At 39.5% G+C, this 26,933-nt stretch overlaps 3 protein-coding genes across 6 annotated transcripts in view; all 3 read left to right on the top strand.

Moving 5' to 3' along the window:
* The window catches only part of LOC147332586 (nuclear GTPase SLIP-GC-like), a 145,074-nt gene extending 119,961 nt beyond the window's left edge, over window positions 1-25,113 (top strand). Inside the window, exon 25 of the transcript XR_015128825.1 lies at window positions 23,544-25,113. The gene's annotated coding sequence lies outside the window, so the exon portion shown is untranslated. The remainder of the gene's footprint in view (window positions 1-23,543) is intronic.
* The window catches only part of LOC147332585 (nuclear GTPase SLIP-GC-like), a 144,018-nt gene that overhangs the window by 87,593 nt on the left and 29,492 nt on the right, over window positions 1-26,933 (top strand). The window lies entirely within an intron of this gene.
* On the top strand, window positions 1,783-23,536 carry LOC147332587 (nuclear GTPase SLIP-GC-like). Its single transcript, XM_086289221.1, has 24 exons — window positions 1,783-1,991; window positions 2,125-2,206; window positions 2,378-2,490; window positions 2,658-2,699; window positions 2,812-2,850; window positions 4,336-4,374; window positions 4,793-4,817; window positions 4,977-5,063; window positions 5,367-5,454; window positions 7,656-7,872; window positions 7,993-8,211; window positions 10,355-10,561; window positions 10,654-10,829; window positions 20,116-20,209; window positions 20,292-20,379; window positions 20,496-20,617; window positions 20,826-21,002; window positions 21,103-21,251; window positions 21,344-21,461; window positions 21,571-21,679; window positions 21,764-21,894; window positions 22,178-22,265; window positions 22,356-22,442; window positions 23,248-23,536. The coding sequence occupies exons 1-23, from the start codon at window positions 1,890-1,892 to the stop codon at window positions 22,433-22,435; spliced, it is 2,592 nt and encodes an 863-aa protein (XP_086145347.1). The 5' UTR covers window positions 1,783-1,889; the 3' UTR covers window positions 22,436-22,442; window positions 23,248-23,536.

The following is a 26,933-nucleotide window of genomic DNA, read 5'->3' as shown; positions in this document are numbered from 1 at the left end:
GATCAACACACTCCTAGCAAAACTATACACATTTATGGCTATTATTTACACTATTTTGCCAACTGTCTGACACACTGTCACGTGTGAAAACAGTTTTAGATAATTAGTTCACTTTGCAATCAGCCTAAGCACTATAAATAAGGTACAGGTAAGCTGTGGAGTACAATGGAGGGAGCAGGAAGAGTGAGAAGAGTGAGAATTAGAGGAGGCCGAGGAAGAGGACGTGGAGGTGAAGAAGTAGGACAAAGAGGATGACAAGGACAAGGAGGTGAAGTTAGAGCAAGAGGACAAGAAGGAGCAAGAGGAGCAAGAGGAGGGGGAAGAGGAAGGGTAAGAAGAGTAAGAAATAGAATTGCTGGTAACATCAGAGCTACAATAGTGGACCATGTAATCAACCATGGAATGACCCTGAGTGAAGCTGGCCAACGGGTTCAGCCTAACTTGAGCCGCTACACTGTAGCAAGCATCATAAGGATATTTCGAAATGAGAATCGGTTAGTACAGTCACTTTGCACTAAGACTTGTAGCACTGCCATATGCTAATGAGGAACACAACAATACCACAGATGTAAAAATACTGAAACTGTTACTTTACAGAATTGCTAGCTGACCAGATGCTAGGGGCAGAGGAAGAATGTTCACTGCAGACCAATAAACCCATATAGTCAATATGGTGACTGCAAATAATTCCATAAGGCTACGTGAAATTCAGCAGTGCCTAATTGAGGATGACACCACCTTCCAGAACATACAAAATGTGAGCACTTCTCTATTAGGTTGTGTACTTGCCCGCAACAAAATCCGAATGAAACAAATCTACAGAACACCTTTGGAAAGAAACAGTGAACGTGTAAAACAGCTGCAATATGACTATGTGCAGGTAAGCTATAGTATCATTGGTACTGAATCTGGAAGTGCATACTGTAGTGCTGTGCATGTGCCTGCTGTTTGTTTTGTCTTGCTCACGTCTTGCTCATGACCCATCTGCAGAGGCAGATGGGTCATGAGCAATTTGTTGTGGATGAGGCTGGTTTTCACTTCACTAAGACGAGGAGACTCGGAAGGAACATCATTGGACACCGTGCCATAATCAATGTCCCAGGACAACGTGGTGGTAACATAACTATGTGTGCAGCTATAAGTCAAAATGGTGTTGTTCACCATAATGCAACCCTGGGCCCATATAACAGTGCACACATTATTACATTCCTGGACACCTTTGACATGTTCACTAATGTTCAGAGACCAGAGCAGACCAGATACGTCATTATATGGGACAATGTTAGTTTCCATAGGGCTGCTTTGGTCCGCAACTGGTTTACAGATCACCCACTCTTCACTGTACTCAACCTCCCCCCATACTCTCCATTCTTGAATCCAATTGAAGAGTTCTTCTCTGCCTGGAGCTGGAAGGTCTATGACAGTCATCCCCATCAACGCATATCCCTTTTACAGGCAATGGAGGAGGCATGTGGGGATAAATAATAATAATAATAATGTACACACGTGGCAGCATATTAAAAAAAACCTATGGTGATATTTTTACTCTAACTACCTTAATGTAGTTTGGCAACTTGAGTATACTTTAAGTATACATAAAGCTGTTTCTGTCTTGTTTTTAAACTATAATATTTAATCCCTTTGATTTATTTTAAACAAACTAAAAAAACAAACACTTTCTCTGAGGCAGGTTGTTACCTGTCTGCCAGCCACTCCCATCTGCGCTGCACAAACACCTCTTCCTGCTTTTCTCAGTTCTCAGTTCTATTTTTCCTGCACCCGCTTTAGTCATGTTGGATTTACCTTTCTATTTTATGTATAAATGCAGTTGCAGACAGTTGTGCAGTCTAAGCCACACAGTTACAGTTTGATTTTAACCGTATCCGTTTATGGACTTTGTGCTCGATTTCTTTTTTCTGTTTCCTGTTTGTGTCTCACTGCTTCCCTCACATCTCCCTCAGCAGCCTTTTCCTGCATTACTCAAACAAAAGGTGAGCAGTTTGAAGTTTTAATCTGAATTTAATCAGTGTCTCTGATTATATATGGATTAAAGGAGAAGTTGGTCACAAATATCTAATCTTTAAAGCAGTACTGTCTGGTTAAATATTGCATTTTATCTTACAGTTTCATTTCTTGGTCATGGATGATTTCGTAAGAACCAAACTGGTTGAATGGGGGCTAAGTGAGTGGGTGGAAAAATTTAAAGGTAAAGTATTAATGTGAATCTGTGATGGGTACAGATATTGATCCTGATGTGATCTGTTAACTGTAAAACAGCTCATAGATCTGTGCCCATAGCTTTTTCAATCATTTACGAAGAATTTCTGAAGAAAGTTGAGAATAAACTTTATCTCTGCAAATTCTTTTTAAATTACAGATGAACAAATCGATTCTGAAAGTCTGTGTGAGCTTGATGATCAAGAAATTAATAATTTGATCACAAAAGCTGGACCAAGAGTGAAATTCAAGAAGAACCTCAAGCTGTTAAAGGTAATTACCTTTTTTTTTTTAAAACAATCATTGTTGTTTTAGTGTACAGAGGTGAATTTCTATTAGAGTTACCTGGATATTAAAAAATGTGCTGGCAGCAATATTATGTAGTGTAATTTTTGTTAACTCTTTACTAATATGGATTTGCAATGTTTTGATTGTGTTAGGAAGAAAAAAACACAAATCAAGAAACAGTCATTTCTTTTCAAGTAAGTTACAAACTGTTTTGTTGCCTTGAGATGAAGTATCTATATGAGAAATAAAATTTTTAGTATATGTTTAAGTGCTCAGTTTATTTGGCTTTGCACTTTTTATCTGCAGTGTCAACAGGAGCATGAAGATGTAGCTGATGTGGTTCAGGTAAGGATTATACTGAATTTCAGACATATGAGCCAACTGCCTGAGACAAAATGAAGCTCAATTCTTTTGCCTATAGAGTTACATACTGATTCAGTATTAATTTTAGTGATCTCCCATTAAGGTAACCAGGTGTCATAATTGCCGACATAAATTAGAATTTTATTCAATTTATGTTTACACTTAGCCAGCAGTTTTAAATTTCCCTCAGTGTCGACTGTTCTGGTTGTCTTTGCTGGTGTCTCTAGCTTCACATGTGTTAGAATAGAATCACCAATTACCAGAGTTTGAGCCCCTGCGGGTGTTTCTGCAAATGGGGGAAAACACTTAGACACATGAATGGGTTGGTGGTGTGCCACGGGGCTTCTATTTAATACTGTGCTTTCTCCTCATCGTCACCCAGTCATCTTGTTTCCCCAACTGCTCGGGACAATATGCCAGAGGGAGCTACACTGGCTAAAGGAGCCTGGCTAGTTATGGGATTTTTAAGGGTGCGAAGCAAAGTCTACAATTATGTGATCCTGGCCTCCAGAGTTGTAAATAGGGTACATTTAATGCAAGTCTCATTATTGCTAAAGGAGACTGAGGAGTAGGGATGGGTATCATTTAGGTTTTATCCGATACCGGTGCCAAACCGGTACTTTTGAAACGGTGCCGGTGCTTAAACGGTGCTCAAACCGGTGCTCAAACCGGTGCTTAAAGAATGGAGAACATAAACTTTGCCCAAAAACCTCTTATGTTTTTATTTTTAGCAGTCTCCTCTTTTTTTCTGCAAAATGATAACCAAGTTAGCCTTTTCTGTTGATACAAGATACATCCTTTGGTTGGAACCAGTGCTTAAACAATGGAAAACACAAACTTTGTCATAAAACCTCTCATGTTTAGCTGTTTTTTTTTTCTTTTGTAAAAAGATAACAATGTTAGCCTTTTCTGCAGCTATAGGGCATATATGGTATCACTCTATCAAACAAGAAGACAGCTGTATGACAGCTCAAGAAAAAAAAGTACTGAAATAAAGCACCGAAATGTGTGCTGCTTTTCTGGTTACTACCGTTTATGTCAGAACCAGTACCCATCCCTGCCGAGGAGTAACTAAACATCTGACACAATGAGCAGGAAAGTGCAGGAGGGACAGGTAATTAGTGAGTAAATACACAGAGAGTGTGTGAAGATTACACCTTGAAGTAAGTTATACGTTTTTAATTAAATTGGCTACGCAGATAAGCTACACAAACACCACTGGGTGTTCAACAGTGTCTCACTGGCAGTAATTATTTGTAGAGTCATTTTATTGATTCTTAACTAATATAGATTTGAATCATTTTGATTGTGGTAAGAACAAAATTCAAATCAGGAAACAGTCATGTCTTTTCAAGTCAGTTTAAAACTGTTTTTTCCTTCAGATTTAATGTCCATATGACAAATACAATTTTTAATGCATGTTTAAGAGCTCAATACTCTATGCGGCTTTGCACTTTTTATCTGCAGTGTGAACAGGAGCATGAAGAAGCAGCTGATGTGGTTCAGGTAAGGATTACACTGAATTTCAGACATATGAGCCAACTGCCTGAGACAAAGTAAAGCTCCATTCTCTGGTCTACAGAGACTGACAACTCTCTACAGAAACGAATAAATGACTAATCTAAAGACATAATTCAAAGGGGGGTGGGAAAATACATTTTGCCCTAGCTAGAGGGTTTGCCAACCGTCTCTGTAGGTCTTTGAGACTGGGACCTAATTATGTAAAAGAATTGTCTAGTAGGATCACAGATATTTAGTAAGAAGAAGGTTATTGTAATTCAATTTTCATCAGTCTGCTGGTTAATAAAACATAACTGCATTTAAGTTTGTTGATTGTAAAACTTGTATGTTAGTGTCCTTTTGTTAAAGAACAATGCCAATGCAAATAGTGATAATTTCCTGTATAACTGATATTCATCCTCAGGTCTTTCCAGCCACAAGTGATACAGGTGAGACACATGCATCATATTTATTGCATCTCATATTATTCTGTGTTTGAAAGGCACTAATATTTTTTGCAATCTACATAACTTTACTAAGAAGAACTTTCAATGCTGAGAGAAACACATTTTTTTTCTTATTTTTTGTTGTTGTTTTTATCCAATCAGGAAAAAGAAAATCAGACCTTGAAAGTGATGCTAGCAGGTTGCAGTCACCAGCTAAGCGACAGTGTCAGTCAATGCCAGGATTTGAAGGTATTTACGTTTCTTACTAAACAATGTCACAGTTTAAGCCACTATAGGGTTAAATTTCTGTTCAGCACAATTTGTCCAACATGCCAGTTTCATCTTTGATGCTAGAAATTACTTTTTCTTTGGGCTGTTGGCAAAATTTAACAGTCAGCATGGTATAGTAAGTTTGATTGGTTAGTGGTCACATTATGGTCCTGATATACTCTAATTCACACAGGTTTGCTTTTTTTAACATCAAATTTTACATTTTTTGGTTATTCTAGTCTATAATTCCTTCTAAATAGTTCTTGACTTTTTTGTTCACAGAACCAACCATACTATCTAATGTGAAAAACATCATGGCATTTGTACATTCCAGACTAAATGAGCAAGACAAACTCAGTGCTTTCTTAAAGTGAGTATTATGTTTTTTCATATTTTGCTGACATACAACAGTACAATTATAGACGCTGAAATAATACAGTAGTAAAATTTATTGGAAAGTTTTGGTGACTGAGCTACATTTTTTTCCTGTTCCTGGTATCTACCAATTCTTCTTTTTTCTCCTCGATTGCCTTTTTGTGTTATACATTTCACTTTATGCCACCTAGTCTGACCTGTCTCCCCAATGTGATGTTTGTGTATTGTATGTACGTTCAGCAAGTTCCAATTTTCAATCCAGGCAACTGCAAGCGACAAATACAAGGATACATTGATTTATGATTCAATAGTAGACTATAACTATCCAAGTTAAGACCAACAAAGACTGATATTTTTAGGAAGTTTTGGTGACTTATCAATACAGGGAGTGCAGAATTATTAGGCAAGTTGTATTTTTGAGGAATAATTTTATTATTGAACAACAACCATGTTCTCAATGAACCCAAAAAACACATTAATATCAAAGCTGAATGTTTTTGGAAGTAGTTTTTAGTTTTTGCTATTTTAGGGGGATATCTGTGTGTGCAGGTGACTATTACTGTGCATAATTATTAGGCAACTAAACAAAAAAACAAATATATACCCATTTCAATTATTTATTTTTACCAGTGAAACCAAAATAACATCTTCACATTCACAAATATACATTTCTGACATTCAAAAACAAAACAAAAACAAATCAGCGACCAATATAGCCACCTTTCTTTGCAAGGACACTCAAAAGCCTGCCATCCATGGATTCTGTCAGTGTTTTGATCTGTTCACCATCAACATTGCGTGCAGCAGCAACCACAGCCTCCCAGACACTGTTCAGAGAGGTGTACTGTTTTCCCTCCTTGTAAATCTCACATTTGATGATGGACCACAGGTTCTCAATGGGGTTCAGATCAGGTGAACAAGGAGGCCATGTCATTAGTTTTTCTTCTTTTATACCCTTTCTTGCCAGCCACGCTATGGAGTACTTGAACGCGTGTGATGGAGCATTGTCCTGCATGAAAATCATGTTTTTCTTGAAGGATGCAGACTTCTTCCTGTACCACTGCTTGAAGAAGGTGTCTTCCAGAAACTGGCAGTAGGACTGGGAGTTGAGCTTAACTCCATCCTCAACCCGAAAAGGCCCCACAAGCTCATCTTTGATGATACCAGCCCAAACCAGTACTCCACCTCCACCTTGCTGGCATCTGAGTCGGACTGGAGCTCTCTGCCCTTTACCAATCCAGCCACGGGCCCATCCATCTGGCCCATCAAGACTCACTCTCATTTCATCAGTCCATAAAACCTTAGAAAAACCAGTCTTGAGATATTTCTTGGCCCAGTCTTGACGTTTCAGCTTGTGTGTCTTGTTCAGTGGTGGTCGTCTTTCAGCCTTTCTTACCTTGGCCATGTCTCTGAGTATTGCACACCTTGTGCTTTTGGGCACTCCAGTGATGTTGCAGCTCTGAAATATGGCCAAACTGGTGGCAAGTGGCATCTTGGCAGCTGCACGCTTGACTTTTCTCAGTTCATGGGCAGTTATTTTGCACCTTGGTTTTTCCACACGCTTCTTGCGACCCTGTTGACTATTTTGAATGAAACGCTTGATTGTTCGATGATCACGCTTCAGAAGCTTTGCAATTTTGAGACTGCTGCATCCCTCTGCAAGATATCTCACTATTTTTGACTTTTCTGAGCCTGTCAAGTCCTTCTTTTGACCCATTTTGCCAAAGGAAAGGACGTTGCCTAATAATTATGCACACCTGATATAGGGTGTTGATGTCATTAGACCACACCCCTTCTCATTACAGAGATGCACATCACCTAATATGCTTAATTGGTAGTAGGTTTTCGAGCCTATACAGCTTGGAGTAAGACAACATGCATGAAGAGGATGATGTGGACAAAATACTCATTTGCCTAATAATTCTGCACTCCCTGTATTTTTTTTTCCTGTTCCTGGTATTTACCAATTCTTGGGGGAAACTTTCACTTTAACTGACACAAAAAGAAGGTGTGGATCAAAACAACATACAGTAAACAGTTAGTGGAACAAGTGTATAGAACTGAAATATATTGTGATAATTGATTGGTTAATCACTACCATGATTATAACTCTCTTTTAAACTCTCTTATTTAAAGCATACCTAAAAAAATTTCATGACTGAATGAATTAACTATATTTAAAATCTTGTTCAACAGGAAAAAGATCAGTGATTTGGAGATAAAGAAGAGGGAGCTGGTTGGTGTCTTTGGTAAAACTGGGGCTGGAAAGAGCTCTTTGATAAATGCCATCATCAAAGAGAAGAATCTTTTACCCTCAGGAAGCATCAATGCATGCACGTCAGTCATGATCAAAGTGGAAGCTAACAAACACAGCTCAAACTATGAGGCAGAAATTGAGTTCATCACAAAGGAGGTAAAATGAGCTTTGAAAGTTAGATTTTTACTTAAAACTATTATAGGTGTTACACTTCAGTTATTGGGGTTAACGGTTGGGTACATACCTCAATAAATGGCTTGTCGTCTAATTTTGTAGGAGTGGAACGAAGAGTTGTGGTCATTTCATCAGTTTCTTGACAATAATAAAAATCAGGAAAAGGAAGATGATGATTATCATGATGCTGTTGAAAAGCTGTCAACACTGTATGGAGAAGAATGGAAAGAAAAGTCCTTTGAAAACCTCATGGACCGCAAATATTTCAAAGAAATTCCAGAATTTCTCCAATCCAGGCGGAAGATGTTGACATGTGAATCAGTAAGACAAACTCATATTACTACTATAACAGACAGCCATAAGAGACTACACACTGGGGATGCTGGGAAATTGTCACGGTCCTGGGTCTCCTGACCCAGCGTTTTTAGTTCTTTGGGATTTTTGTATTATTGTACTTGTGTGTGATTTATTCTATGGTTTCTAGTTTTGATCCCTTGCCCTTCATGTCTCTCTGTGTCCCCTCTGTTCTGTGTAATTGGGTGTCTTTGCATGTTTGAGTTTCTTGTTTTCTGTCACTCTGCATTGTGCATTATGTTCTCATGGTTGGTCTTTTGTTACTCCCTCTAGTCTAGTCTCTTGTGTTCCCAGATGAGTATTTCCCTGTGTATTTTGGTTCTTAGACCTCTGCCTTATGGTTTATGTCTCTGTGTTTCTTAGTTGCTGTCTCCACTGTGTCAAGTTCGCGTCTCTGTGTGATACTTCCTGTTTTACTTTGATGGTCCGTGTCTTATGTGAATGTGTCCTGCTTTGCTTGTCCCGTCAGTCCTGATTTCTCCCAGCTGTGCCCTCCTTCTGTGTCTCATTCTCCTCGTTACTTCCCAGTGTATTTAAACCCCGTGTTTCTCTGAGTCAGTGTCGTGTCGTCCCTCATGCTGTGTGTGATTCTCCCCGTGTCTTCTGGTATGTGTTGCAATTAGCATCTCCCAGTTTAGTTTTGTATCGCTTTTGTATCACCGTTATCTTTTGTCACCTTTTTGTCAGCATTAAAGCTGCATTTTGAGTTCAGTCCTGTTTTCCCGTGAGTTTGCGTTTGGGTCCTATTTTCCTGCCTGCCACACACCGTTACATGACAGAAATGCACACAGGTGAAACTAGGACAACCTGGACAAAAAAGATAACTGACCAAATTAACAAAAGACTAAGATCTAGAAACATAACTCACTTCAGAAAACAGAATGCAGCATAAATTCAAAAGTCTAAAAAACACAAAACACTGAAATGCAGTGATCGCAACGAAATAGTTCTTACTGAGATCCCATAATCACATTTAGATGATCACATATCCAGAAAAAAAATCTGTTCTTGTAATAACTGTGGTTAACAGATCCCAAGACTGGTCCAGGTCCATTATGTAGAGCAGTGTTTCCCAACCACTCTGAGAAATGATCAGGTGTGCCCTGGAACTACCTGCTCTAATTAAATGGGTTACCAACTGCTAGTAAAACAGAAGAAGAAGAAGAAATTATACAACAGTCATGCTGTGAGTGAGACAACGCAGCACATGATAACGATAGATAAATATTTGAAAAGAAAAAGTAGTCAAACTGACCTGGGTCCTGGAGAAAATTCCAACCCAGATGAAGGCCTTAGCAAGACTAAGGCCTTCAGAAGAAAGCTAAAAAGGTATATTGGAGACAAACCGAACCAATTCCGCTATACCAGGTGAACGGAAAAATTATCAATATGCTTTTTTGACATTTTTCTTTGGTGGTGTGCCGTGTGATTTATCTGATGTGAAATATGTGCCGTGGCTCCAAAAGGTTGGAAAACACTGATGTAGAGCATGATTTATTTTTTTTTACATCGCAGTAGGAACCTTTACTTCTTCACACAACAGTGATCAGTTCCTTGTTTTAACCTACTCTTACCCTTTTTAAATCTCTCTGTAGAAATTCACTGCTGAGCAAAGTCAACAAAGATTGAATCAAAATGACGACAAACAATCAAAAGTAAATCGGTGTCTGACAGTCGGTTGTGTCAGGAATGGCAAAAAGTGGTGTAAAACCCTGACATTCAAAACATGGCACGTTATCCGCTATAGTGAATAAGGGAGCGGTCTAAAGTGGCTTATTAATATCTCAAAGTGGTGGACAACTGTACAAAATAACTGAGATCAGGTAGTTTCTGCTAATAGTAATAATAACTGTTGAGACCAAGAGTGTACTTAGTGTGATTTAAAATAGAAAATAAAAACTTTTAAATAAATAAAAAAAAGAGTATTTTAATTTTGGTTTTGAATAATAATTAGGCACTTTATTGAAACTATCAAATGGTTGATTGTTCTAAAAAGGATTTCACATGACCTGATTTTTTTGTGTCACTGACTTTTAATAGTCAGTGCACTTGTAAAGCACTTGCATTGCGGACTGAAATTAAACTGCACTGCTTTTATTATTTATTGCAGGCTAATGAACTCTCTGCAAAATTTGTCAAGTACACAAGAAGTGATTCAAAACAAGAAGAAGGTGATGAAGGAAAAAAGTGTTTTTGGCCACTAGTGAAGTGTGTGACTGTCAGGGTGCCAAACAGGCCTCTTCTCCAGCATTTGACACTTGTGGACCTCCCTGGAAATGGTGACTGTAACAAGAGCAGAGATCAGATGTGGAAAGGGGTAATTCACATTTACTGCTCTTTGCTTATACTGTGTTGTCTGTAAACAGTCATCTTTCTATTAAGCACTGAGACATGTTATTCTCCTTTCAGATAGTTGGAGATTGTTCTACTGTGTGGATTGTGACTGAAATTAATCGAGCAGCATCAGAGAAAGCAGCCTGGGGGATCCTGGAAAGTGTCAGTAGTCTGATTGGAAATGGTGGCGAATGTCAGCAAATTCATTTTATTTGCACCAAGTCTGATCTTGTTGATGATTCAGATGATCTGTAAGTACATTTTGCATGCTGATCAACTACAGGGTGTTTCCATGTAAGATCAACCCAGGTTAGACAAAAAGCGAAGCACTGGGTTGAGCCTTTTTAAAAAATTAATACAGAACATTTGGGTCAAAAGCAGTCTCAGATGCAGATACAATTTTACGAAGTTTACTGAAGATGGCGGACTTAGTAATAAACAGAGAGGGAGGGGAATAGCGGAGAGTGAGACAGGCAGTTGAATTTCTTTGTTCTGGAGGGACTTGTAATGTCCTCTGCCTCTAACGCCTTGCTAGAGTCGACATTCAGACTAAACAGTTACATGGTGACAGAACACTCCCCGTCTGAAACCCAGCGGATTTCACCTACTAATATGACAAGGTCAAACACATTTCAGTCATCCGGAGGAATGAGCAAGATCATCTCATTCACAGGTCGGACGTAAAGCTTTGGTTCCTCTTTCTTGATGACCTTTACTTGCACTTCGGGCACCCTTCCATCTTTACTAGGATACACATCAATGATAATTCCTAAGGGCCATTTGTTCCTACTGCACTGACTGTCCTTAAGAAGCATCACGCTTCCTTTCTTAAGGTTTGGCCGGTCAGATGTCCACTTTGTTCGACACTGTAGCGTTGACAGATACTGTTTCCGCCACCTGTCCCAAAATGTGTTAGACAAGCTTTGGACCCTGCACCACTGTTGCTTCAATAGGTTCTTATGTCCAAAATCTCCTTCTGGTACTGGGCATGGACCTACTTTCTGAGTAAGCAATGAAGCCGGTGTAAGAATGAAAGGATCTGTAGGATCGTTTGACACAGGCACAAGTGGTCGACTGTTCACTATGGCTGAAACCTCAGCCATGAATGTTGTGAGTACGTCATGTGTGAGTTTGGAGGAGCTCATTTGAAGAAGCATCGAGTCCAGGATACGACGTGTGATGCCGATCATCCTTTTCCATGCTCCTCCCATATGAGAGGAATGTTGTGTGTTGAAGGTCCACGTACATCCGTGTTCTGACAGAAACCTCTCCATGGCTTTCCCATCAAGATTTGAGGGAATCCCCATATCTTTGCAAGCTCTGGTGAAATTAGTGCCCCGGTCAGAGCGTATGTTTTTCAAAGGCCCTCGAATCGCCATAAACCTTCTGAATGTGTTTATGAAACTGGAGGAATCCAATGACTCAATTACCTCAATGTGTATAGCTCTGACACACAGACAGGTGAAGAGGACAGCCCACCTCTTACTATCAGCGTGGCCTCCTCTCGTGCGACGGGCTGATACAGACAAGGGCCCAAACACGTCAATGCCGACATTGCTAAAAGGTGGTTCCATGCTGAGCCTGTCTGGAACAAAAACAGGAACAAAAACATAATATTCCCGAAAAACGCTTTGCCGATACGATCAGCTGTTTGTTACACTTCCCACATTGAAACAGACGTCAGCGCGAACGATCGCATGTCCGCATTTCCTGCCTGAAACCGGAAGTGACGTCATTTTCGCGGAAAATGTAGTTTTTTACTTGTAGGCCTTAAAAGCCTATAATGGTGTTTTTATAAGTCATGCTTGACTTTATATTTTTCTGAATAGTTGCTGGGATGCTTAGAATGATGCACATTCTGTTTTCTTTGCAAATTTGCATCATAGGATTGTTTTTCGTTTTTCCTGCAGTAGATAAAAATTGGTGTATCTCAAAAATAAATCTATGAAGACACTCAAAATAAATTTCCTGTTGTTGTAAACTATTTTTTGCAACTTTTTTGTATTTAAATTTTTGAGGGATAAACCTCTTAAATTTCTCCAAGTAGAAATTTATGTAAAAAACAAACAAAAATGATTTTCAATTTGTTTGTACTTTATTGCACTTTTTTCACTTTTTAAATCACTTTTTTGCAATTAATGTAGTTACTATGGACTTAATGCATACATATTATTAAAATATGGGCTATGACAGTTGTATTGATGTATAGCAACTTGAAATGTTCCCAAAAATGGCACTACAGCATATAAAAATATAAAGTAAGCTCTGGCGGACTTGGTTCTATGGTAGGTCTTAAAGGGTTAAGAGCGCTTTCCTTTCTTCTATCCGGTCGTTAAGTCTGACGTCACTAGCCGTGTCTGGGCCTAAACTCCGCTGCAGGTCCATATATCAAACGATCACTATGGCATTACTGAGAGTTGAAAAACTGTCTAAAGTCTTTCATCTTTAATAAAATGATCAGTGTTCTGCTCTACCAGATGTAACAATTGAGTTTAACATCCAGGCATCCGTGAAAACGGAATTTATGACATTTAACGGAGTTAGAAGTTAGCAGGAAGTTAGCTCGCTAGCTTCTATCTAAATACAATATAGCATGTCCTGACTGCGGGTTTTGGAAACAAATTAAAACGTACAGCTCTGTTATCACATCCAACATAAATGAAGACAGAAAACTAAACAACAGTGACGTTTGTGCAGGGAGTGCAGAATTATTAGGCAAGTTGTATTTTTGAGGAATAATTTTATTATTGAACAACAACCATGTTCTCAATGAACCCAAAAATCTCATTAATATCAAAGCTGAATGTTTTTGGAAGTAGTTTTTAGTTTGTTTTTAGTTTTTGCTATTTTAGGGGGATATCTGTGTGTGCAGGTGACTATTACTGTGCATAATTATTAGGCAACTAAACAAAAAAACAAATATATACCCATTTCAATTATTTATTTTTACCAGTGAAACCAAAATAACATCTTCACATTCACAAATATACATTTCTGACATTCAAAAACAAAACAAAAACAAATCAGCGACCAATATAGCCACCTTTCTTTGCAAGGACACTCAAAAGCCTGCCATCCATGGATTCTGTCAGTGTTTTGATCTGTTCACCGTCAACATTGCGTGCAGCAGCAACCACAGCCTCCCAGACACTGTTCAGAGAGGTGTACTGTTTTCCCTCCTTGTAAATCTCACATTTGATGATGGACCACAGGTTCTCAGTGGGCTTCAGATCAGGTGAACAAGGTGGCCATGTCATTAGTTTTTCTTCTTTTATACCCTTTCTTGCCAGCCACGCTGTGGAGTACTTGAACGCGTGTGATGGAGCATTGTCCTGCATGAAAATCATGTTTTTCTTGAAGGATGCAGACTTCTTCCTGTACCACTGCTTGAAGAAGGTGTCTTCCAGAAACTGGCAGTAGGACTGGGAGTTGAGCTTGACTCCATCCTCAACCCGAAAAGGCCCCAAAAGCCCATCTTTGATGATACCAGCCCAAACCAGTACTCCACCTCCACCTTGCTGGCGTCTGAGTCGGACTGGAGCTCTCTGCCCTTTACCAATCCAGCCACGGGCCCATCCATCTGGCCCATCAAGACTCACTCTCATTTCATCAGTCCATAAAACCTTAGAAAAACCAGTCTTGAGATATTTCTTGGCCCAGTCTTGACGTTTCAGCTTATGTGTCTTGTTCAGTGGTGGTCGTCTTTCAGCCTTTCTTACCTTGGCCATGTCTCTGAGTATTGCACACCTTGTGCTTTTGGGCACTCCAGTGATGTTGCAGCTCTGAAATATGGCCAAACTGGTGGCAAGTGGCATCTTGGCAGCTGCACGCTTGACTTTTCTCAGTTCATGGGCAGTTATTTTGCGCCTTGGTTTTTCCACACGCTTCTTGCGACCCTGTTGACTATTTTGAATGAAACGCTTGATTGTTCGATGATCACGCTTCAGAAGCTTTGCAATTTTGAGACTGCTGCATCCCTCTGCAAGATATCTCACTATTTTTGACTTTTCTGAGCCTGTCAAGTCCTTCTTTTGACCCATTTTGCCAAAGGAAAGGACGTTGCCTAATAATTATGCACACCTGATATAGGGTGTTGATGTCATTAGACCACACCCCTTCTCATTACAGAGATGCACATCACCTAATATGCTTAATTGGTAGTAGGTTTTCGAGCCTATACAGCTTGGAGTAAGGCAACATGCATGAAGAGGATGATGTGGACAAAATACTCATTTGCCTAATAATTCTGCACTCCCTGTATGGTTACTGAAGTTTGGCTAGCTGGTATATAGCTGGTATGTGCTACGTGACCGCTAGCGACACAGCTATGTTAGCATAATATAAACAAGCTAACTTTTTTTCCACTCGATAAAAGTTAACGTGAGTGTTATCGGTGGTCAGGAACAAATGTAATCGCATGGCAGGATGCTGTAAAAGGACCAAACTTCAGCCGGGAGAACAACTGAGATAATCCATCCACAATACGAGGTTAGTCATTCATATACTGCTGCATGGGCTGGGCTGTAGTTACATCCTAAGGTTTTAAAAAACAGAGCTTAAATAAATGATTAGCGGTAATAAAAGCTGAGGGAGGTCAACAGTGATCACTGACTATTTTATGAGCTTTTTGAGATTAAATAGAAGAAAATACATAGCATTAAACATGTTAACAACACAAAAGCCATATTAAACCCAGACTACTTTAGGCCCGGAAGTAGGATTCGTCACGTCATCGCTTAACGACCGGATTGGCTTCTCTCTAAACCCACAACACCTGGGTAAGGGGTGGGGTTTATTGTGTAGCGGGCAGCGCTCTGCTGGATCATCTCTAGTGGATGACTCGCTTCCACATTGGGTGCCAAACGATGCAGTCCTTGTACCGTTGGAAGGGGGTAGAGGATCCGGAGAGACCCTCGTTTTAAAAACTGCCACAGCTTTGTGACCTTCGGCTTTAGACTGATAACTCACTGCTGAATGCTGTCTGTGTAAGGCCAGGGTCGTTGCGCATCCGTGCTTCCTGACACACAAAGAAGCCGAATGGGGGATAGGGAGCCCTGCGATCTTCTTTGTACTTAAAGCCTAGAGAAAGCCATTTTTCCTGGAGATAAAATGGCAGCTTCTGCACCACAGGGGTAACACCATGAGGAGTATCCAGATAACTAAGCCCAAGCAGGTCACCATCTTCTTTGGCAGCCTGTATTTCCGACAGCAAGTCTCCTAGCTCTCTTAGCTTACGACCGTCTCTGTTTGGAATCTTGGGAAAGTTGTCTAATCTTTTCAAAAAGACACCCTTGATGACCTCTGGTGCACCATAGCATTCATTAAGCCTATCCCACATAGCTCTGAGTCCGTTTGCTGGTTGTTTCGCAGACACGGATCGTATTCGTCTGGCATGTTCAGCTGAGTCCTTACCTAGCCATTTCACAAGAAGGTTAAGCTGTTCGCTTGGTGAGAGGTTGAGGCCTCTGATGGTATTTATAAACGATGCTTTCCAGGCTCTGTAGCATTCGGGACGGTTGTTGAAGTGAAGGAGCCCTGTAGACACCAGTTCGCGTCGAGCCATAAATCTAACAAGGTCTGACATGTTCTGCTCCATTTCTAGCGGAGTGTACAGTGGACCCCTTTCCTGGCATGTGGTCTCATGTGGGTGACTGAAGTTGTCTGGGGTTGTAATATAGGCGGTGCCAGTGTAGCCACTGTCTAGAGGCTGTTGAGCATAACTGACCGTTGGTTCTTGTTTAGGGGTGTAAGTGTCACTTTGCTCTGCTTTGCTTGGGAAATGTTCCTTTAGAATTGCTACTATGTGTGTGGTTCGTGCTTGGATGTGTGGTACTGCAAATGGCTTGGGGCTTGCTCAAGTATGTGCATCAGATCCTGGCGTAAGAGTCTATGATCAGCGAATGCTGAGGGAGCTTCATCTCTGTGTTACCATTGGAGGTTTCTAGAATGGGCATGGTTTGGCTGCCATGTGTGGCACCCTTCACATATTCCCTTGTGCGTGTTACTGGGTCATCAGCAGGAACATCTATTTCACTAAGAGTCTCGTTATTATCTTGAATCACTGCAGCCTCCAAAGCTGCAGCCCTTTTTTCCATGCGTACTTTATTCAACGACGCTTCAAGACGCATTTTTCGAAGCTGCATAGAGGCTTCTAGTTCTGCTTGCTGCAACTTCAGATCATTCTTTTTATCCATGAATGCTGCTTCAGCCTTAGCTGCCTCAGCTTCTGCACGTGCTTGTGCGGCACCTGCCTTACTTGCAGCTGAACTCCTAGAATGCCTGGAGGAGCCAGATATATTAGATCTGATTTTCATGAATGTACTGGTTCTCTGTGACATGTTGCTGTCGAGTGGATTTTGCCAACATCTGCAGCTGAATCTTAGAGCTGAGCTGTTTCTGGAGGATAGCTCTATATGCCGTGCAGTTCCTCATGAGACTGGTCTTTGAGAGGCTGTCGTTTTACTGTAATGTCCTCTGCCTCTAACGCATTGCTAGTCGACATTCAGACTAAACTCCTCTTCAAAATGACCACGCAGACAAGAGGGCTTGACTTCACTCCCTTTACTTAGGCCAGTTGAAGTAGGGTAAAACTGAGAAAACAACATGAAATGCTCTTAGAAATCAAAGACAAGGACAAATACACAATAACAGTACAAATGACTTGTTTAGCCAAAAGCGTTAGCGAATCCTCTCTTTACAAACATTTCAGCACTGTCCCAAAACGTTGGCTGCATCCTCCGGAGGCTGCATTTGAAGGCCGATTACGTCACAGCCAGGTGACGAAGGCTGTCCCAATTCATTGACTCCTTCAAATGCGGCCGACAAATCCATCCATCATTTCCCCAAATTTGAAGGATGGGTCGGGTGTGTCCTTCATGGCCCACCATATCTCAGAATTCATAGCTTGGCCCAGCCAAATTTCAGCTGCCAACAATGGCGGCCGCTACTAAGTTTTAAAATTACTCTTATTAATCTTTCTGGGTCACAAAATAAACTTTTAACATATTTTAAGGCGAGAAAGTAGCTGTGTAAATTACAAATATCTGCTTGGTTTATCAAGACATTGCATATTTGCAAAAGTGTGACGACGTTTTCGGAGACGTGGGCGAAAGTGTGTGTGTGTGTTTGTTTGTGTGTGTGTGTGTGTGTGTGTGGTTTCTGTAGACAAAACATAATGATACAAACCAATTATAACTCAAATTGCACATTAAACATAAAGATACAACTGAGGTGTACTCAAATGCAGTATACAAGTAAATAAGCTGACATATTTCTTCAGACTGGTTACATAAACTTAGTCAGACATTATGCATTAAGACACCACATACAACTATGCACTGAAGGCAACTTTACACTGTTTATCAACTGGTACACAGAGCAGAGAACCAACAACACTTTTACTTGGTATCGGATCGGAAAGGAAATCAGTGGTATGGCACATCACTACTCTGAACTGAAGCTGCGGAAATACGCCTATGGTGCATTCAGGGGGTATGGGAAATCCCATACACAAACCTAACCCTTTTTTACAGGGACAGCAAGAGAGAAGAGGGCGAGCAATAACAGGAGAGCGGGAGGAGAAAGAGATGCAAATGACATTATGGCAGCTTTTGTCTCGGACTCCCGGACCATCAGCACCGGCTCCCCTCAGGGCTGTGTTCTTTCTCCTCTGCTCTTCTCCCTGTACACCAACTGCTGCACCTCCACCCACCAGTCTGTCAAGCTAATCAAGTTTGCAGATGACACCACCGTTATTGGGCTCATCTCGGACGGGGATGAGTCTGCCTACAGGAGGGAGGTTGAACGTCTGGTGTCCTGGTGCAGCCACAACAACCTGGTGCTGAATGCCCAGAAGACAGTGGAGATTATTGTGGACTTCAGGAAGCACACAGCCCCACTCCCCCCCATCATCCTGACTGACACCCCCATCACCTCTGTGGACTCATTCCGCTTCCTGGGTACCACCATCACCCAGGACCTGAAGTGGGAGCCCACCATCACCGCCGTCATCAAGAAAGCCCAGCAGAGGATGTACTTCCTGAGGCAGCTGAAGAAATTCAACCTGCCAACATGGACGATGATGCAATTCTACACTGCAATCATCGAGTCCATCCTCACCTCCTCCATCACCGTGTGGTACGCTGGAGCCACTATCAAGGACAAACTGAGACTGCAGCGTGTTGTGCGCTCTGCTGAGAAGGTGATTGGCTGCAGACTCCCATCTCTGCAGGACCTGTACACCTCCAGGACATTGCGGCGTGCAGCTCGGATCTCAGCTGACCCTTCTCACCCTGGACACAGTCTGTTTGACCTGCTCCCCTCAGGCAGGAGGCTCCGGTCCATTCGCACCAGAACCTCTCGCCATAAGAACAGTTTCTTCCCCTCTGCTGTTGGACACATGAACAATAACCATATGACTGTTCCCGCCACTAACACATGACCCTACGCTGTGTTCACTGCATCATTCCATGTTTGGCACTGATCACCACCTGCACTCATGTATATATCTTTCTACGTAGCACTCTTAATTCTTATTCTCATGTATATATCTCATGTATATCTCATGTATATATCTTTCTACGTAGCACTTTTAATTCTTATTCTTACTTTTATTTTTTCATGTCTATTTAAGCCCAACTTATGACACTATGTTTGCACTGAAGCACCGCAGCAATTTCCTGATGTTGTAAACCTGCTCAACATTTGGCAATAAACCCCTTTCTGATTCTGATTCTGATTTTATGTATGGTGCACATAATCTATGAGATTATATGACATCATGCATATCCTGGCCATTACAGTCAAGTAATTCAACAATTTTACATTTTAAAGCAAAAGTACCATTACACTGTCCGTCCGCAACAAAGTTAAAGTAGTTGCTGTGACAAAAAAAAACTTGTGTGTAAGCATGTCAGCGTGTGGTGATGTCACGATCCAAAAAGTATAAATGGTACCAGCCTTCAATATTTGCGAGTTTGTTTTTTAAAAGAGTCAAAATAAATACATTGAACAAATAAAGCCATATCATCATAAATGACTGGAGCTGCAAGGCAGACAACTGAAGCGTAATAGGTTTATTTATAATGAAACAAATATATAAAATGAACTGGTGAATTAGTGGAGAGCACCACCCTAAGGTGATGGTCTGGGAGAGAGTGCTCAATGACTGTCAGGGAGAAATTGGGAGTCTGTAGTGATCAGGTAAGTATTTTGGTGTGAGGCTCTGACAACCTAGGTTAGCAAGTAGGAGTGTGAGAGGATATTAACCAGACAAGACGTTTAAAACTAGAATTCAACAAATTGGAGGATAACCACCATCAGGCAGAAAAACATTGCCACAGCCAGTCTTTAAATACAATCTACATGTTAACAATGAGTGTGCAGCAGTCAGGGAAAGCTCAGCTTGGTAAGAAAGGGAGATTTTACACATTTCACCAAAAAGTCCAAGAATAAAAAATCACCCAGCCTGCCCCGGATTAATGATGGTGATGATAATAGTGATGATGGTAACAGTACATATTTGCACATTTCTTGCAGTTCATCAGCTGATATCCATGATCGAATAGTTAAAAGAAACATTCAAGTCAAGGATGGAGTAAGAAAAGAATTCAACAAGAGAAGCAAGATTAAGGTGAGGTTTATAGGCTGACAGAAAATAATACAGACTCTCCATAGTTGTAAGGATGCTTTAAAATTAAACAATTTTTCCTCAGACACACTTCACTGATGACAGTTTCAAAGTGTTCACAGTGAGCTCCAAAGAGTTCCTAAAAGGGAAGCATCTAAGTTCAGAAGAGACTGGTAGGTGAAGTCTTGATGCACATGTTGTTTTAGTTTGCTCTGACTGAAAGAGAATTATTTAATTTGAATTAAAGTGTGTAATGTCAAAGTGTGGCACTGAAATTTCTTCTCAACAGAAATAACCAAACTTAAAGGATTTTTGCAAGATCTCAATGACTGTTACTCAGAGACAGTAAACTACGTGAGTGGAGCTTATGGGATTCTATCTTTGATTGAAGGTGCCAGGTGCAGAAAAGAGGTGAGGTCAAGTTATCTATGTGGAACAATATTTTACTGAAATTTAAAACTTCAAATGTTTCCATAAATCTGACACCTAACGAAATTTTAGTTATCAAGATTTCTTGACAGGCACTGAGTGACAACATTTCAAAATGATTAATTAAAAAAGAGTTGTATTTATGTTATTACTGCTTTGATAGAAAATAAATATACTGTTTTAATTTCAGGGTGTTGGAAAAGCAGATGATGTATGTAAAGTTCTCGAGAAAAACATGACAGAACAACTTGATCAAGTCAAAAGAGCAGTTGATGAAGCGATCAAGGATTTTGAACAATGTCTTACAGAAGGCGTTAAAAATTCCAAAACCTCTGAAGAAAAACTGAAATCCTTTTTGGACCGTGATGTATGTATCTGAATTTTAATTATTATAATTCACATCATAGCAACAGATTTTGCACTTTATATGAGCATGTGTTTAGAATTGTTTTCCTGATCTGTTACAGAAACAGCCTAGTTTTTTTAAGACACTACAGGCTGTGGTTAGAAAAGACGGCATCCACAAAACAAAAAAAGGGGAACACATAAATCTCAACACCGTATTAGCTTCATGCTTGACTGACAGCATTGATGAAAAATTCAGAAAGACCTTCCCGTGAGAATAAACAAATTACTATCATATTACACTATACTTAAAATGATTAAAACAAACTTGTCAATACTGCCATCGTGAAACATTTTTTTCAGAAATGATGTTAAAGGCGGATCTTTCAGTGGAGTCATCAGTAGATTTTCACTTGACACAAATTCGCTGATTCAAAAATACCAAGATGTCAAACTGCAGCTGATATTTCTCCAGACAGAGGTACGACATGAAACAATCCAGTTTGTCAGTCCATTATAGCAGAATTTACCTATTCACTCTACAAATACTAATTCTGTTTATTAACTGATCCATGTTTCATGTTTTTAAGGAGGATAAAATTAAGACAAAACTCAACAAAATAATCCTAAAGGGGAAGAAAATCATCTACAACAGTCTAACAGAGGCAATTGAGAAAAACATGAAAAAGTGCTATGAAGGTAAGAAGATTGTCAGCTTGTCACTGTAATAAATCACAATTGTACATAAAAAATGTTTTGACAAAGTTTATTCTTTTCTTGTAGATGCACGAAAAATTTCAGGGAATGGTGCGCTGAAAAAAATGAGGAAGACTATTGAGAAACATGTATCCTTAAATAGGAACATGTATGAGGACGCAAAAAAGACCATGTTGGAGAAGATGAATGAACTGATGGTTTGTCACATTACAAATTAATTTGAGACCATGTTGTGTTTTTTCTATATTTGAGTGCTTTTGCTCAGTCTGAACATTCTCTAAAGATTAGCGAATGGCTGTTAATATTTGTATTTTTCAGCATTACAAAGATTTAGTCTGCAATGATGAGTTGAACTGAAGAGCTTAAAATATGAACTGGCCACAAGAACAAACATCTACCCATTAATTCAGATGTTTCAGTTGTTTTAAACCTCAATATTTGACTCTGTGAAAAGTAATAAAAGCTCTGATGTTTAATTAGATGATCATCTGTAAGGAACTAAAGGAGACCATGGACCACTCCATTAAACTCTCACTCAAGGCATCAGCTTTGAGTGAGAGTCTCCCGGGTAAAGAAAATATAGGCTATGAAAGTAAATCGTTAGTAAAATGTTGAACAATGCTAAGCCCATGTTTTTATATATTTGTTTGCTTTTCAGATGTTTCAGAGCATCTTGAAACTGTGCAGCAACATTACAATGAAGGTAAGGGCAGTCAAGAGGGAGACATAACATCATAGTAGCCAGGTAAATATTTAAATGTTATTTCATGTTACTTTAAAAGTTCCTATGAATTCTCAAAGAAAGAGGGTGAAATTTGATGACAATCCTAAGCACCTAAATATACAGTAACTTTTAATTGTTTAATATATAAAATATAATATATAAAATATGTTTAATTGTGTTTAGTGTCAATTATAAGTTTTTCATAATTTAGAGATTAGAAGTAGCCATTTTAAATTACATATGGCCATTTAAGCTGTCCTTTTGTATTTTCATCATCTCAGCTAAAAAATCCAACTGGTTCATTGTGGCCGGTAATGTTATGCAGTGTTAAAGTATGACACCACAACGTTACATCTTCTTCAAAAAAAGTTTAGAAGCAGCTGCTAAACAACTGCTAACAGTGGTGACACCAGAAGCACTACCAACATAAAAGTTCAGGTTTTGCTCAAAAACTTCCCTGAATATTGTCCACAGTCTTTGGACAGAAGTGACTTATTGACTCATATCAGACTGACAGCTGAGGTAAACATGCTGAATTTGTTATTGCTAAGCACAGATGAAGTATTTGAATAATATCACCACTTATAATTTGTGTTATTTTACCCTTTTTGTATCCGAGTCACCTCAAACAGGTTCAAATAAAGTGTTTCCAAAAATGAGTTTCTACACAAACAGTAACAGAAACAACAGATATTAAGATTTTCTATTCTAGGCTGAGGAGCTTTCAAGACATCTTAAAGCACATCTTAAGTACTGACACTTGTTCTGTTTGCCTGAGCAACTGAGTGTTAAAAATCTTTGTGCTTATTATTACTGGATGTTTCAGATTTGCTCCACACAGTAACAGCAGAAACCTGATGACCCACTCAACATCTCTGAGGGAACACTGACCAAAAGCATGAGGTCTCTGGATATCGCCACAGATATTTCTGTAATGTTGTGTTTGACTTTTAATGAATTTGATGAAATTTGATTTTTCAGTCCTCACTGCAAGAAGGTCCTGGGTTTGAATCCAGTTTGTGGCTTTTCTGTGTGGACTTTGCATGTTCTTCCTGTGTCTGTGTGGGTGCTCTCTGTGTACTCTAACTTCTTCACACAGGCTAAAACATGCATGGGGGTTAGGTTAATTGGTGATCTTGGATATAGATGTGCATGTGAGCAAGAATGATAGTTAGCTGTGTGACACAGTTATTATAGTTTTGTATTTTGTCATTAATTTTTATTTTATTTCATTTTGACTTTTTGTTTTTATTTCATGTTTCAGTAAGTTTCAAGACTGTTCTTATTTTCAATTTATTATTGTTTGAAAATGTTTAGTTTTAGTTCAGTTTTGTCAGAGGCAAAATTACGAAAACCAGTAGAAACAATAGGAATGTTTCACTTTTTGAAAACAGTTGACCCACTTGTCTTGTACATGTCCAGTGTCTCAAACACGTCCATCAATAACATGTCAGGCACATTGTAATAACATTTTTACCAAACTAACAAATACTGAAACTAAGGCTATTTCCTCTATAAACTGATTTGTATTTCAAATGAGGTCATTTAATCATTTCTGTTGATTATTGTTTTTATTTTGTTTAACTAAAATATTCATATCTAGTCTTAGTTTTTACTTTAGTTTTATTTGAGTGGAATAACCTTAGCAAGCTCTTCAGGGTGTACTCTGCCTTTTGCATGACAACTGGGAAAGAGTTCCAGCAACCCCGAATTGGATAAGCAAAAGGATGAAAATTTTTAAGCATGAATTCCTCTCAGGGGTATTAAGGTTTTTAAGATTTTAGTTGTTAGGGTCTAAACCAAAAGGGCAGCACTCTGTCCAAAAATGTTTTGATGTCTATTTTCTCCATTTTGTTGTATTTGGTCATTATTTGTAGACCCTAGTTATACAGAAAATTATACAGCGGTAGAACTACAATGTTACAGATTTTAATTTTAGTGCTTTACAGGAATACTGTGATATTCAGACTCTTTCCAGTTTTAAGGATTCAATTTAAGTAAATTTAAAGATTTATTTTCTTGATGTATTTGTCAGTTTTATTCTTAAACTTCTATAGAACATGACTTATGTATACCACTTTACTTATATTTCTAACATAAATATGAATTTACTCTAATACAATGGTTTCTTTGGTTGTCACATGAGTAATAAAGCAGCAGCAAAAAAATAAGTCTCTGCTTCTGCTTTAGCTATTATATCATATTGTTTTCTGTTGTTTCTATTCTGTATTGATTCCATAGCTGTAAGATGTAAACATGATTTTTCAAATCCTGATCTTATTTTTGCCTAAAAATAAGCTCCCTGCCAAAAAGTATTTTGCAGCACCACAGTAGTTTGTAACATACAACAAAATTATATTTGAAGACTGAACCACAAGCCATTAAGTCAAATGATTGTGGATACTGCTTCCTCTGAAGGTGTTCTTGTCTGGGTGGCCTTACAGGTCATCTACAATCCTCCAGTCACATGTCTTATCAGCAGCTCTCTTCTATAATCTGTGTACCTGGTAACTAACTGGGTTAAAGTTTAGTGGTCTGGAAAATAGGGCCCAAGGATCTGTTAACTTTTATAGGCAAAGTAACCTTTTATAACCTTTTGTGTGATATTACAGTTTTTTCTGATGACTTAAGCTCTTTTTTTAAAACTATTGGCTATTTTTGCTAAACTCTACATGCAAATAAGAAAACCCTTCACCAAATCAGCAAAACATTGTAGTTTACTTGTAAAAGCTAATAAACCTTGCTTAACTCTGCAAACCTTTGTAAAAATGGTATTTTCGTATCAAACAGTTAACACAAGCCATCACATTAATAAGCACACAATGCACCAACTACACACTGATGGTATGAATAAAAAAAATCTGACTTTTGCTTTCTCTGTGCACAAGGTAGGCTATGTCAGTTTGTGGTCATACTTTTGTCATAGGTCCGTAAACATAGTGGGATCCGAACTTCAAGTACTGGGGCCTGTTCTTCGTACCTCGCTAAGTAAGTTAGCTGGATTAGATTGTTGACGATTTCGCGTGATCCTGGATCGTTCGGTTCCCCGAAGCTCATCCGGGACTTGCTGTCATAGCAACAGAGCCGTAAGCGTAAACCTGCTCGGGAGCAGGTTTACTTTATGTAAACAGGATTAGATCGCGGCCACGCAGGTATGTCCGCTTCATTTATACGAAAGCAACAGCGATATTCCACCACTGTTTCACCATAAATAAATAACATCAATGTAACTAAAGATAATGCAGCACCTGATCCTTTTATTGATGTCACACAGATACATACAGGTCATTTCCTAAAAAAGGGAAATGTACTATTAACATTCTATTACATGTATGTGATTATTACAGATGTAATTCATATTTCAGAGTAGTAATTGTAAATTACTTCGTGTAATCAAGATGAGAGACCACGGCTATAAAAGCCAAGGTGGATTTGGGAAGCCTGTCGCAGCCATGTCCTGTCCGTTTACGCGAGCCACCCATTGCGGAAGGTGCAAGATTGATAAGGAGAGTCCTCAGAATTCAGCGTATATTGCGGGATAGACAGGATCCTTTAGCTCAGCGCGACAGTGTGCTCATTGAGAGATATCGATTTCCCCGTGAGGGTATTATTTACTTAACCAACTTGTTGACGAGGGGGTGCAGGACCACCACCTGTCTTTTTTTGCTCTGCCCTTTTCTTGGTTGCTGTTATGAACAAACAAACAGATTATTTCAGGGTCTCTTTCCAAGAGACGAAAAGCAATATAAGTGATAGATATTACCATTCTATAGAATATTCTTATATTTCACTTTTACTTGTTCCCATGTTCTAGTGGGTCCTGTTGTGGCTCTAATGTGAAAGAGGATATAATATAACAATATAATATAATGTAATATAATATTGGATAATATAGTGTAATATAATAAATCTACCCTACCGCCTACTGGTGTTGGCCAGAGGGGCCGATGGCGCGATATGGCAGCCTCGCTTCTGTCAGTCTGCCCCAGGGCAGCTGTGGCTACAACCGTAGCTGCCTCCACCAGTGTGTGAATGTGAGAGTGACTGAATAGTGGCATTGTAAAGCGCTTTGGGTGCCTTGAAAAGCGCTATGTAAATCCAATATATTATTATTATTATTATTAAATTACTTACGAGTTTAATTTGTCAGCAACTTTCTGCCAGCCCTCTCTCCTTGCTTTTGCAGCCTTTGCAGTGTTCCCTTGCGTTCTGATTTAACTCTGAAACTCCTGAAATCCCTCACTCAGGAGTTGTTGCTCTGCTGCCGAAAAATACCGAGCCGAGCGCACTCCTTCGACATTTTCGCCGACCAATCAGAGGGTTGCCGATCACTGTTTCTGCTATCGATGCGTATCCCCTTTTACGGCACCCAGTGATCGCACATTACTTCATCCAGCTGTACTAATCGTCAACAGCAGGTGTGTTCGGGGAACCGGATTAGCGCGCTCACGGTTAGCGCGATGGTTTGGTCTTGGATGTTTCATTTGATCTTGGATGTAGTAAGCGACGTAC

The sequence above is a fragment of the Aulonocara sp. 'chitande type north' Nkhata Bay genome, linkage group LG4, assembly GCF_057382095.1.
Source record: "Aulonocara sp. 'chitande type north' Nkhata Bay isolate Kocher_YH1m ecotype deep benthic linkage group LG4, A_spYH_male_GT1.1, whole genome shotgun sequence".
Taxonomy (NCBI): Eukaryota; Metazoa; Chordata; class Actinopteri; order Cichliformes; family Cichlidae; genus Aulonocara; species Aulonocara sp. 'chitande type north' Nkhata Bay.
Note: the sequence above shows the minus strand (reverse complement) of the source record. Positions and strands in the feature narration are given on the sequence as shown.